At 44.0% G+C, this 14,908-nt stretch overlaps 1 protein-coding gene across 1 annotated transcript; it reads right to left on the reverse strand.

Moving 5' to 3' along the window:
* Positions 1–1,104: 1,104 nt before the first annotated feature.
* LOC308223518 (arylacetamide deacetylase-like) lies at positions 1,105–14,697 on the reverse strand (the record flags this gene model as incomplete). Its single annotated transcript, XM_080622635.1, has 5 exons — positions 1,105–1,713; positions 2,889–3,060; positions 3,384–3,453; positions 3,700–3,922; positions 14,560–14,697. The coding sequence occupies 5 exons, from the start codon at positions 14,695–14,697 to the stop codon at positions 1,105–1,107; spliced, it is 1,212 nt and encodes a 403-aa protein (XP_080478761.1).
* Positions 14,698–14,908: the final 211 nt, after the last annotated feature.

Raw genomic sequence — 14,908 nt, forward strand, 5'->3', positions numbered from 1 at the left:
TTTTTATTTAATACAGAAAAGATTTATATAGAGGACATTGTTTGAAGACTGACAACTGAATTGTGTTTCTTTTCTAAGCCTATAAAGCTAAGCTAATTTTATTTTTAAAAATTCATATGTAAAACATGATAAACAATTTTAAGGATAATTAGAACACATAATACATAAATTATCAAATAAGTAGAGCGTAAGACACACAGCAGTGCTATAGCAAGGCTAGGACCTTCACAGTCTCTCTTTATCTTATACATATCCAGTGCTGTTTTGTTACACTACTTCCTTATAGTACAAGGATTAAAGGTGATTACCTACCAAGACAGACAGATGCTTGGTTTTTTAAAAAACTCAAAATAAACAAAATCAACCAAAACAAACCACACCACAGAACAACAGCAAAAACTCACAAACATTTGCACTGTTATAACCATCCCTCTCAGTTTTCAAGTAAGCACTTCCCTTGAGCAGTGCTGGAGGAAGACAACAGCACAAACCTAGTGGCTGCCTGCAATGGACAGGGTTCCACAAGCTGCCTTGTACTTTGTGAAGTCAGGTCCCTGAACTTCTGCTCACCCCATCAGCCGGTGGCAGCAGTGGGGCCTCGTTAGTGCATCCCACAGGACCAGAGAGCATGCTGAAGGGCACAGGGAGCAAGTGGCCACCAAGCGCCCAGTGTGTGCAGTCATCTTGCCCATTTGCACAAGCCAGTGATATGAAGAAACAAGTAGCAGCTGACAGAGGACACCAAGTCCCACACACTGTATCAGCCTAGGGCTCAAACAAGCACAGGAAGGGTCAAGCACATCAACTTTTCCTGTCTTGGCCAGGAGATAAATCCCAGGGCAGTTTTTGTAGTTCTGAGCTCAGACAATGGGACTGAAAGAACAATCAGATTAGAATCAGCCTGATTTTCCTGCTAGAGAAGAAATGCTGCAATCCAGATGCTTCAGGGCAACACAACGAAGAGAGCAATCGCCCCAGAAGTCACATAGCTCCTATTCTCCTATCCTCCTTAATCATAGAATCATAGAATGGTTAGGGTTGGAAAGGACCTAAAGATCACACCCACTGAATGTTAGCCAGGCATAGCAGAGCAACATTTTCAGCTCATAGATTCTCATTTAACCACTCAATATATCTGTTAAACAGGCGGTGCCCCACAGCTAATTCAGTTGGAAATGAGACAAACACCATCGCCCCATGAAAGGCATCCTTGGCATGGTCATGTGTGACAGGAACATCTGCTGTCTGGAGGCGCCTGGCATACATGAATCCATCATCCCGTAAGACATCGTGCTGGCAGGTGAGGATGTAGGTGCGGGGCAGCTTCTGTAGCTGGGCATCACTTGCCAGCAGAGGGGACGCCCTCGGATCCAGAAGCCCTGGGTACTTCTGGACAAGTTTGGAGCTGCCATAGGTGGGACTAATGTAGACATGATCTTTCTTCATCTCCTCAGGCAGCAAGTTGCTCCAGTTTACAAACTGAAACAAGTGGCTTGATTCAACTGGGATATGCCTGTTGGAGATCATCGCTTCCCTGAGAGACAAATCTGACGTGAAGTACTCACTCCAGAACCTGATCATAAGTGACTTGGATAAAATGGGCTTGTTTTCATTTTCTTGGTAAGATGGCAAATTCAGATCAAGGGCTTGAAGAGCAGGGTAAAGCAAAGCTTGGATTTTGAGTTTAGTTTTGACTTCAGGGTCCTTCAACAGCTGTAAAAGAAAATAGAAATAAATACAAAAAGTCAGTTAAAAAGTGTTGGTTCTTCCACACTGACAGAAGATCTTCAAAGTAAGGAATTAACATGCACATTTTACAACATAAACAAAACATTATCAATAAGACTATGGCAGATTAATTTAGAGAAATTCTAAATTCATAGGCATTCACCTACAACAGTATGTTGTATTAAAAATGCTCAAACATAAAACATAATTTAATTTTATTTCTTATTTTGAAGGATAATAATATTCAGGAAACATTTTTTGAAGCATAGAAACTTTTTGATGCATCGATGCTTTCTGAGGTAGTAACAAATGATTTCTCTATAATTACAGAAAATTTCTTACAGCTTAAAAATTGCTGCTTTCTAAGACTCCTTTAATCATTTCACACAATTTAGAGCTTATCCATCTGTTTGGTTTTTTAACCCCGAGATGTCAGAGGTGTTAGAACTCAAACAACTACAATTCTGTGCATTTTAGACATGTGAAAAATAAAATGTGATTAATTGAACAGTGACATTTCTTGTATGTCATCCTTTTCCCCTCTTCACTAATAAATTTCTCCCTCATCTTCTGCCTTCAGTGTCCATGGCAATTTCACAACTTTTCCAAGTGAGATTCATCGCAGTCTAACTAATTTCTCAAGAGAGCAACAGCATCACACTGAGTTTATTTAGTAAAGCTGAGAGAAGAGTGCAGAAGCCATTGAACTGTCTGTGATCAAGTGACAGCAGAACATTTATTTAGAGATATCTTTTTTCTTTTTCCCTGTTATTTACATTTATATGAGGCAAATTGCTAAAATTCAAACAACATACCTAAATCAGTTGAAATGTGCTTAAGGACAGAGTGATATATGCCATAATTATGGGCCAGATGACATTTTTTAGGGTATAAAGTTTTGGAGGATATCATGGCATCAAAGTAGCTTTGATACCACTAAATAGCTCAAGTAAATCTGCTCACCCTGGAACTTGGAGCCCTCACTGACAGTTCTGGAGGCTGCATGTCATCCTGTGTACATGGACAACAAGAGCCATTCAGGAAGTGCACTTGCAAAGGCTTTTGTTAGCTTTTGTTAAGTGTTCATGAAATAACAAACCAAAACATACAGAAAAAACCCCCAATATTTTGAGCTAACAAACCAGCTTTGTTTTATTTACCTGCTGTGCCACAGCTGCAGCTAAGTTGCCACCTGCACTGTCTCCTGCAACACCGACCCGATCTGGGTCCACCCCATACTGGGAAAGGACACTGCTCTGGAGGAAGAACTTTGTTACCGAATACACATCTTCAAACTGGATGGGAAAATGATATTTAGGTGCCAACCTGTAACTGTTAGAGGCAGACAGAAGTCTGTTATTTCACACTATTAATAAGAACAAAGGCTTGCTATAATCTGCCCTAGTTGGTGAATGTTTATTTTCTGTGCCCAGAGAAATGGGAACTACCTATCTCAAATATTGTATTATCCATCCAGCTTCACAAAGCAATATCCAAAATAACCACCAAACACCCACTGCAAACTTGATAGCTTTTGTTTACAAATACTTAAAGCTAGCAAGAAAGGACATGATCAAAAAAAGGTATTAAAAAATTAATTGAAATAGATTAATTTATTCCGAACCCTTAACCCATCTAGAACAAGAATCTCTTACTTGACTGATATCACAACAGCATTTAACATGTCTGAAGTCCGCCTTGTCAGATGATCGTAGGGTTTCGTACCTGAGATAAAATGAGTCCCTTAGAATATACTCCAGCCCATTTGAGAACAGACACATATACAGTACCATATTCCTCTTTGCAGAAGCTTTCAGGTGACTTTCCAAAATCTCCACCTGTTTTTGACTGGTGAAACATCAGTTCCGTGACCCCCCTCTGTGGCAACTCCCATGAAACAAAAGGCAACATTTAACATGGGCTGTTGAGCTCTTACATACAGACGGTTGGTACTGGCAAAGAAGAGCTTACCTGCCTGTCCTACACACCATCCTCCACCATGGAAGTAGACCACTGCCCTCCTCAGCCCATCAGATGCCTTTCTGGGCAAGTACAGATGGACAGTAATGTTGTTGAACTCTGTGTTTATCACAGTGACATTTTCATCAGACGTGGGCATGACATACTCGGCAGTTGTGATCAGTATCAAAACTTCCACATAGTTCTTCAGGCCCAGATACTCAGCAACATCAGCCTAAAGCCCGAGACAAAGGAAAACAGTAAGTTAAATAATAACAGCCTTAGTTACTCTCACCGATTAAATGTCTCAGAGATTAAAGCCATTTGATACTCTGTACAAGCCTGTAAAGTTGCTGTACAAGTCGCTAAGCCAAATGCTGCTGACCTGGGGTAGTCACTGTCCCATGCTGTCGTACCATCCAGCCTGAGCAGTTCAACTCCCCTGTCTCCCACCACTTCCATGTGAAGCTCAGCAGCCGTGGCTGGAAGGCAGCCCAGGCACACCAGCACTTCTCATTGCTAAGACAATGACTGGCAGCACAAGCTTGAAGGGTAACAAGGATGCAACAGAGGATGTGGAAGAAAGCAGAATCAGCTGAAACCTCCCAATTACCCAGCACAAGGATCTGCTTAATGAGTTGGACCTCCTCATCTTTCCAGACAGTGACCACAAAGCCAAGTAATAGCTGCTCCCATGATGGACTCCTGAAGCGAAAGCATCCAGTACTTTCAGAATGCCAAGGACACTGGTGGCACAAACACAAGGATATAGCAATTTAACTTCAAGCTGCACAATAATTTTTAGTGATCAGTTCCATCCCAGCAGCCAAAGAGCATCATTTAGGGATGAGTACCCTTTCACTATTAAAAGAATGGTGAACTTTGAGATGTTAAAAAGGCAGAAGTCTATTTTTGCCATTTTACTGTGATCCAGCTGTTTCATTTCTTCAGCTTACATGTAAAAATTCCATTACTTACGCACCTCTGCATTTCTCTGTACAATGAAGAGGTACTCCTACTGAATAGCAAAACAAGAGTCATGTTTATCGTTCATTCCACGTCGTCAGCAGATAAGACAAAATACATGTACCACTACACTTTCTGAAGCTGTTACCTGCTCCCATCATCCTTGAGGAGGATTAAGCTTTGTCTGGGTCACAGAATCACAGAATAACAGAACATTAGGAATTGGAAGGGACCTCAAAAGATCATCTAGTCCAATCCCCTCGCCGTAGCAGGAACACCTAGATGAGGTTACACAGGAAGGCGTCCAGGCAAGTTTTGAATGTCTCCAGAGAAGGAGACTCCACAACCCCCCTGGGCAGCCTGTTCCAGTGTTCCATCACCCTCACTGAGAAGAAGTTTCTTCTCAAGTTATGTGGAACCTCTTGTGTTCCAGTTTGTACCCATTACCCCTTGTCCTATCATTGTTTGCCACTGAGAAGAGCCTGGCTCCATCCTCGTGACACTCCCCCTTTATATATTTATATACACTAATAAGATCACCCCTCAGTCTCCTCTTTTCCAAACTAAAGAGACCCAGCTCCCTCAGCCTTTCCTTATAAGGGAGATGCTCCACTCCCTTAATCATCTTAGTTGCCCTGCACTGGACTCTCTCCAGCAGGTCCCTGTCCTTCTTGAACTGAGGGGCCCAGAACTGGACACAATGTTCCAGATGCGGTCTCACCAGGGCAGAGTAGAGGGGAAGGAGGACCTCTCTCGACCTACTGACCACCCCCCTTCTAATACACCCCAGGATGCCATTGGCCTTCCTGGCCACAAGGGCACAGTGCTGGCTCATGGTCATCCTCCTATCAACCAGGACCCCCAGGTCCCTTTCCCCTTCACTGCAGTCCTTCCATTACATTGGTTTAATATTTCACAATAAAAAGCTGAGAATACCTCTGCCACCAGTGTTCTGATTCCCAGCAGCGCTCTGCGAGGGAGACAGTTCCCTGATGAATGAACAGGCAGAAGGACAGCTCTGGTGTGGCATCACTGCTGTCACCCACGCTGGCTCCAGCTTGACTCCAGCAAAGGACAATCCCAGTGATTCCTTCACCTGGAAAGACCCCACGGGCCAGGAGCAGCATCCTCCAGGAGGGGAAATAGTGAAGACACTAACCAGGATCTCTGTCTGCCTGACGCGTGCTTTAGTCTGGAGGTCTTGCACAGCCATGGGGTTAGCTTTTTACAAAGATTTATTTTCCCAGAAATGTTGAGCAGTTGCAGAGCAGCACTGGAGCCCCAGCCCTGTGCAGCCCTCAAGGAAAGGGAGCAGAGGGTTCTTGAGTGTCCTGGGCATCGTCAGCACCCCAGGCAGAGCTATGCAAAGGACAGGGAAAACTTTCCCAACGGACTGCACAGAAATTCCCCAACAGAAGAAAAGCAATATGTTTCAGGGAGTTCAGAACCCAGGAGTTGACAGCTTTTAATGCTGTTAAAGCAGTTTCCATTGAAATTCACATTTTGAAAATTTATTATGAAATTCTATGGTTATAAATGAGATTACAGTTATTCTAAAATGCTAAATAAAATTAAAACAAACAAAAACAAACCCCCTAGCAAGTAAACCTACAGCTGAAATGCACACTCCAAAGAGTAATATTTGTCAGCTTTAGCTCTCTGGCATCATGCCAATTTAGACAGATTAAAGTATTTCAGAATCTCTTTCGCTCAATGGCTATTTTAAATCATGAACATAAAACTTCCTTTTAAAACATGCGTGGCTTCCATTACACTGATTTTTTGGTACACAAGAACAAACCCAGGTGAAAACATTTCCAACTGCATTTGCTACAGACTGTGCAAGAAATGCAGATCCAAGTGACTCCCTGAAAAACCAGCAGCTCCCCAAAGGAGGCATTATATTTCCTCACAGCTGCCTTCAGGGAACTGTAATGAGTAAACATGTGACCAGTGGTTGCTTATACATACATATCTCTGCCTATGCCCCCACCTTTTTACCTCTTACATTGGATTAAACTGTGTTTAAACAAACTTAATTCTCACATTGCTTTTAAGATGTTTGAAATATATTTTTAAACCATCAAACATCTGTAATAGACAACAAAAAGACAAAAAAAAAATAAATTTCACCATGACTGGAAGAAAAATGAAGTCTTTATTTACTATCCTGAGAAAGATGGTGTGAATACCTATTTAAACAAAAAATTAGCCACAATAGAGATTGACTGTGGGTAGAGCATGATCTCAGCCACATGAAATGCTGGCAACATAAGGAACTCCTACCATGTGCACTCTCCTTAAAGTACAGGACCTTGCACTTCACATTGCTTCATGAGGTTCGCATTGCGCCACCTCTAAAGCACCTTGAGGTCCCTCTGGACCCCATCCCTTCCCTCCAGCTTATCAACCAAACCACACAGCTTGGTGTCATCGGCAAACTTGCTGAGGGCGCACTCAATCCCACTGCCCATGTCACTGACAGGATCGGTCCCAACACTGACTCCTGAGGGACACCACTCATTACCTGTCTCCAGCTGGACATAGACAGTTGTCAACAGCTCAATGTGTTGCCGTCCAGCCAATTCTTTGTGCATCGAGTGGTCCATCCATCAGATTGATGCCTCTTCAGTTTAGAGACAAGGATGTCGTGTCAAACAGTGTTGAATGCTTTGCACAAGTCCAGGTAGATGACATCAGCTGCTTTGCTGATCCATCAGTTCTGTAGCCCCATCATAGAAGGCCACCAGATTGGTCAGACATGATTTGCCCTTGGTGAAGCCATGTTGGCTGTCACCAACCATCTCATTGTTTTTCATGTGCCCTTGCATGGTTTCCAAGAGAATCTGCTCCTTGATCCTGCCAGGCACAGAGGCGAGACTGATTGGTCTGTAGTTACTGTGAGGGTGGGGAGGCACCAGAACAGGTTGCCCAAAGTGGTAAATGCTCCATCCCTGGCAGTGTTCAAGGCCAGGTTGGACAGAGCCTTGGGCGACATGGTCTAGTGTGAGGAGTCCCTGCCCATGGCAAGGGGGCTGGAACTAGGTGATCTTAAGGTTGTTTCCAACCCTAACTGTTCTATGATTCTATGATTCCTGGATCTGCCATTTTCCCCTTCTTGAAAATGAGGGTTATAAAAACCTTTTCCAATTGTTGGGAACTTTACCCGACTGCCATGATTTTTCAAATATGATGGGCAGTGGCTTCGCAACTTCATTCGCCAGCTCCTTCAGGACCCATGGATGGATTTCATCAGGTCCCATGGACTTGTGCACATTCAGGTTCTTAAGATGATCTTAAACCTGATCCTCTCCTACAGTAGGTCTAAGGTCTTCATTCTCCCAGTCCCTGCATCTGCCTTCCAAGACTTGAGCGGTGTGGTCAGAGCACTTGCCAGGGAAGACTGAGGCAAAGAAGCCATTGAGAACCTCAGCCTTCTCCAAATCCAGGGTAGCCAGTTCTCTTTTTTCTCTCCAGAGAGGCCCCACATTATTCCTAGTCTGTCTTTTGTTAGCAACATACCTGCAGAAGCCCTTCCTGTTATTTCTGACATCCCTGGCCAGGCTAATTTCTAACTAAGCCTTAGCTTTCTTGTCCTGGTCCCTAGCTTCCCAGGCAATGTCTCTGTATTCTTCCCAGGCTGCCTGTCCTTGCTTCCACCTTCCATAAGCTGTATTTTTTCTTCTGAGCTTTCTCAGCAGCTCCTTATCCATCCGTGAAGGCCTCCTGGCCTTCTTGCCCCATTTCTTTCTTGTCAGATGCAACGCTCCTGAACTTGGAGCAGGTGATCCTTGAATATCAACCAACAGTCTTGGGGCCACCTGCCCTCTAGGGCTATATCTCATGGAACCTTACTGAGCAGGTTTCTGAAGAGGCCAAAGTCTGCTCTCTTGAAGCCCAGGGCAGTGAGCTTGCTGCACGCCCTTCTCACTGCTCTGAGGATCTTGAACTCCACCATCTCATGATCGCTACAACCAGGCTGCCCTAGAGCATCACATTCCCCACCAGCTCCTCCCTGTTGGTGAGCACGAGGTCAAGCATGGCACCTCTCCTTGTTGGCTCCTCTATTACTTGCAAGAGGAGGTTGTCTTCCACAAAATCAAGGAACCTCTGGAATTGCTTGTGCCAGGCCAGATATCGGGGTGGTTGAAGTCCCCCAGAAGGACAAGGGGCTGTGAGCATGAGGATACTCCTACCTTAGAGGGCTTAATCCACACAGCCCTCCTGATCGGGTGGCCTGTAGCAGACGCCCCCAGTAACGCCCCCCATTGCAGTTTTCCCTCTGACCTTAACCCACAAACTCTCAGTTGGCTCATCACCTGTTCCCAGACAGAATTCCATACTCTCCAGCCTATCATTGACATAAATAGCTACACCCCCTCCCAGTCTGCATGGCCAGTCTTTCCTAAAGAGCCTAATTGGTTTGGGTTTTAGATGAAAGAAAGGTATGAAGAATACAACTTCAGATAGGTCAAAAGTCATTCTCTACCTGACTTGCTGAAAGCGAGTTAAGAACTTAGATTTCTTGTTTGTTTACAGCAAAATTGGAAGAAATTTCACACTAACTTGCACATATATGTTCAGTTTAATGTGACAGCTCTTGCGCATATTGTAGTTAAACACTCAAAAAGTCAAGAGCTGACAGTGAGAACACAAGAGCACTTGTCTAATTTCAGTCCACTGTACAATTCTTTGAATAGGCATAAACAACACTAAGTGCACTGATATAACTTTGATCAGAAGATCACCAATTAACAACAGGCCTAAGTCTCCACAGCTTGATCTCCAGGTTGGAGCCTCGCAGCCGCAGGGACAACACTGGCATTGTGCCACAGAGAACTACCAATGGCCACCAGTGGCTTTGCTGCCAGTATTGGCACCGTGGCCTCTTCACAACAGCCCCCAGCAACAGGGGACATAACCTAACTTTCCTCACAAGTCTCCTAACTGCTATATCACATGGCAAGAGAAATGATGAAATAATAAAAGCAAGCTCTTATGTGTTATCTGAAGGTGAAAACCAGATGAAACTCAAAGCAGGTTTGAGTTTAGTAAGAAACGAAATAGCCCAGCCTAGTGCAGATCCTGTAGGAAGTTTAGCTTCCTATAAGAGATGCTTTATTCTTTCCAAGAAGAATGTGAAACAAATACAGAAACCCCCACACTTTAAATGATAACCTCATGAAAGGTATAACATCTGGCATTCAAGGTTCAATGTTGTAAATCATATAATCTAACCCTGTTTGCTTTACGTTTTTGTAATTTCTTTTCTTTATGTTTAAATAAACTATTCAATCACTTTCTATATATAATCTACTTTTTCAGAAGCTAAAAAAAAAGAGAATACAGCTAAGATTTTCCTGACAATACTTGATAGTGATTGCCACCACATTTAAGAGTCACCTCTCTGCAGGCTTGGACCAAGGGATGCCAGGAGCCCTGCCAAACTCTGTGGTTTGGAATCAGGATGAAGGCAAACGGGCATCAACTGCCACACTGCACATAAAGAAAATATGGGATCTTGTCATAAGCTCAATGAAGACAAACACATACACATGCCAAAACTGCATAGTTTTATAACAATGATTACACAGTTTACATAAATATTTCCCAGCTGTTGTATTTTCCCTGAGGATTAGCACCTTGGAAGAATAAATATATAGGTCAAAGTGAGTCCTGATATAATTCCAGTGAGCTTGTTGATACTCCCCTGCATCAGGAGTAATTTCCTCAGCCTCAAGAGCGAGGCTTGCCAATACTTACAGAGTTTAAATTTTACATTGTGGAAAAACACTGACCTGTGATTTCAAGGCCATTACCATATAAAACCAAAAGGAAATCATACCCTTATCTGGAAGTCTCATTGTCCCTCATCTGAGAGGTAAGAGGAAAAAGGCAACAATTTTGGAGTTTTTATGTTCCTTGTGCTTTGGAAAGTGTTTTCCACCATCCCTTTCTCCATCTTCCATGAGGGGAGCATGGCAGCAAGGACAAAAACCCCAAAACTTATATGAGAGGAAAGGACTCCCAGCTGTGCTTTGGCAGGCAAAAAGCCTGGCATTTAGGAGCTTATTTATCTGAAGGGGTGGTAGTTCAGACGGAGACGCCCCTCCAGGTGAAGGATTTCCATCAGCCAAGCACAAACACAGGCAGCTTGTGAGCAGGGCTGTGAAGGGCTCAAATCCAGATTTCATGGCTCCCAAGGAGCCAGGCCACAGACAGAGGAAACTATGGGAGGATTTCACAGAACTACAGTCAGGGAAACACTCATCTAGGAATCACAGAATAGTTAGGGTTGGAAAGGACCCTAAGATCACCTAGTTCCAGCCCCCCTGCCATGGGCAGGGACACCTCACACTAAACCATGTCACCCAAGGCTCTGTCCAAGCTGGCCTTGAATACCACCAGGGATAGAGCGTTTACCACTTCCTTGGGCAACCCATTCCAGTGCCTCACCACCCTCACAGTAAAGAATTTCTTCCTTATATCCAATCTAAACTTTTCCTGTTTAAGTTTTAACCCGTTACCCCTTGTCCTGTCACTACAGTCCCTAATGAAGAGTCCCTCCCCAGCATCCCTATAGCCCCCCTTCAGATACTGGAAGGCTGCTATGAGGTCTCCACGCAGCCTTCTCTTCTCCAGGCTGAACAGCCCCAACTTTCTCAGCCTATCTTCATATGGGAGGTGCTCCAGTCCCCTGATCATCCTCGTGGCCCTCCTCTGGACTTGTTCCAACAGTTCCATGTCCTTTTTATGTTGAGGACACCAGAACTGCGCACAATACTCCAAGTGAGTTCTCACGAGAGCAGAGTAGAGTGGCAGGATCACCTCCTTCGACCTGCTGGTCACACTCCTCTTGATGCAGCCCAGGATACAGTTGGCTTTCTGGGCTGCAAGCTCACACTGAAGCTGGCTCATGTTCATTTTTTCATCGACCAACACCCCCAAGTCCTTCTCTGCAGGGCTGCTCTGAATCTCTTCTCTGCCCAACCTGTAGGTGTGCCTGGGATTGCTCCAACCCAGGTGTAGGACCTTGCACTTGGCATGGTTAAACTTCATAAGGTTGGCATCGGCCCATGTCACAAGCATGTCAGGGTCCCTCTGGATGGCATCCCTTCCCTCCAGTGTATCAACTGAACCACACAGCTTGGTGTCATCGGCAAACTTGCTGAGGGCGCACTCAATCCCACTGTCCATGTCACCGACAAAGATGTTGAACAAGACCAATCCCGGCACTGATCCCTGAGAGACACCACTTGTTGCTGGTCTCCAACAGGAAGAAATATGTTGTATTGCATTTTATACTTTCTTCGTGTATTTTCTCTTAGACTTTGTATATGTGGTACTTGCAGAAAATACATGAAGGATTTTGTGCTTAAGCACCACAGAAACAGTCTGATTTATCCTTAGAGGCTATTCTCCAGCTACACATCATGTCGACGCGAGACATTATAATGAATACGATAATGGAGATGTTCCCAGCCTCCCTTCTGCAGTGGGATGGGTACAAACGGACTCGCCAGCACTCTGCAGGCTGAGCACACCAGTGGAACCAAGCATATCTACAACCCTCCACAACCAAGCCACCAGCTTCCAACCAGCCTCACGGCCATGCCTGGCAGAGACCTGGAGAACAGCCTGGGACTGGCACAGGTTTTGTTCAAGCCAGCTCATACATTCCCTCCAGGTCAGGAAACCTGAAACTAGAGAAAATCTTGCACAGTGTGGCTCAGAAGCTGGAGAGCTCCGCAGGAGCTGTTAAAGCAAAGACAACAGGGCATAGATTTGCCATTTCATGGCTTTCTTGGCATGTCCTTCTGGGAGCTTGGAGACCAACCTCTTGCTTAAGTGTGTTTGGGGTGTGGCAGCATTATTTCTCTTTTTTCAAACCAATATCAGGGAGTCAGAAAGACTAAAACAGAGTCCCCTCCACAAATTTAGACCTACTATTAAGTGATTATAAATTGTTGCCTATAATCAGATGATCAGTCAGAATGTACTTAGGATGCTTTAGAGTTGCCTCAAATCTAATTTGCACTCATGCAGCTCTAGGGAGGCCATCTTCATCAGAGCCCCTTAGGATTACAGTTTTGCATGTGGTTGGAGCACAGTTAAAAAACACACTTGCCCTGCAACACTGCTGCTGAAAATGGACTTAGGCTTAACAGGCAGCCAGCACAGCAGCCATGAAAGACACCAACTCCACATTGAAATGAAAACACATAGTCCTCCAACACTGTAAGGAAACGCTTCTGTTTGCTGAGCACTGCTGTGCTGCAGGTCAGACTGAGCGAGCAGACACAACAGAAATGAGTTATCTGTGCACATACGCTCCTTGCAGACTACCTCTGACAGGAGGCTGAAGACAAGAAGAAGCAAGATCTGCATCAAGAGTGCAGACTACAGTTTCTTTCTTACCATTTTTTCATCTCCCACACTCAGACCTCAAAACACAAGATCAAAACAAACAAGAAAGCAGCAGAGAGTCCATGAGTAAACACATACAAAAATCATTTCCTCCTCCCCAAACCCGCTGCTCCCTTCTGCTGGTTGGGAAGACCTGAGAAAAGGCTTCCACTGCAAACAAAGCCTATCTGACACAGGGATGGCTTTGTAGATCAACACTGGCTTTTAGTTACTGTCCAGAAGCATGATGTTCAGTGTGTTCTGCATCCACCAGAAAAATCATGGACTTCTGAAAAAAACCCGCATTTTAACTGAAACAACAGAAAAGGCAAAATCCCAAATTCTTGCACTTAAGAGCAAACAGTCTGGGTGTCTCTGCCTGCAGCAGCCAAGTCTTGCAGCAGCATGCCTGAAGCAAAACTAGAAACCCTCTCTCCTGGCTCCTTAGAACTTCCTATCAATACATTTCATGGTGGAGAAAAAAGCAGTCTCAAAATGTTTGCAGTCACCCAGAAAGATGTCTGCAACACTCCCTCCCTCTCTTCCCCACAAACCTTCATCTCTGACCTCTATTTTCAGACCTTGGTTACACTGCTGCAGCCACCACTGTGCACTATGTACAGCCCAGACTCATAACATCCCCCAGTTTGATGTACTTGAGGTGGGAACTACAGCAGTGTTAGTTGTGCATGGCATGCAGCCTCACAAATTGCTTACAAACATTTGAAATGGCTGTAATGTGACCGTATATGAAGCAGAAGCTAGGGATGTAGCATATATAAAAATAGCATGGAAAGACATAAAGATCTCATTGTTGGTAAATATTGCCCTTTAACTACAAATAGGGTAAAATAGTACTGCTTTTCCAGAATGTGACGTATGGTTCTATGCTGCTTATAGCTAGATAACATTTTCGGTAAGCAAGATCACAGTGGTATTAATAAATATATTACATTAAAAATAAGATCTGTATCTCAATTTCTACATGCTCTAGCATTACCACCACTATAACTAACTTTGCGTAGTTTTTAGGGTCATTCTATCAATGGATTTCTATGAAACCACAAAAATCAGTAGTATTTAAGGGCTCTAGTTTTCACTTCTGACATGCAATACAATATTTCTATGGAAACTCAATGTACAGGCTCTGAGGAACAGGAAAATTCAAGGACCAGTGCTACAGCTGCCTTGGTTCATAAAGCAAAATAGACTCATTTGCATTTGTCTATCTGTAATCACATTACATATCACATTTCCAGTTACTCTGAATATCCTTCTTTTTTTTTTTTTTGACATTGCACAGTAAATCTTTTCTAAGTTTCTTTACAGTCATAGCTACAGTAAGTTTAATGTTTAGTACTACTGTACTTCACATATATTGTGAATTACCATACATACATATATGTGTACGACACATAGTACCATATCTCTAGTAGTCACAAGCACCAGGAATGCCCTCTGCTTCATAGATCTCTCCCCCTAGCTCAGCACCAAACTCACCAGGCGTTCGAAAGTCCTGATGGTAGCTGAGATGAACATCACTTTCCAGGGCTCCTCAAAGTTCCCTGGCATGGGACTGTAGATGTAGTAAGCAAGGATGACAGAGGCAAGGAAGAGGCACAGCAGCTTGGATCCCATGTCTACAGGCACAGCTCCTCCCAGACCAACTGGACTAAGAACTCTCACCGACTCTTAAGAGCTACAAGCCAGCACACACGCATAGGGCAAAGTTAATCCCCTGCTTTGTTTGGGTCCCAGCCAGGAGGTGATTTCTCATTGGATCACCCAGGGCAGAGGTTATTCTACCATGCAGCTCCAGAGAAAACATTTATTTTCTAGCAAGGCATTC

The sequence above is a fragment of the Psittacula echo genome (assembly GCF_963264785.1).
Source record: "Psittacula echo genome assembly, chromosome: 7".
In the NCBI taxonomy this organism is placed as follows: Eukaryota; Metazoa; Chordata; class Aves; order Psittaciformes; family Psittacidae; genus Psittacula; species Psittacula echo.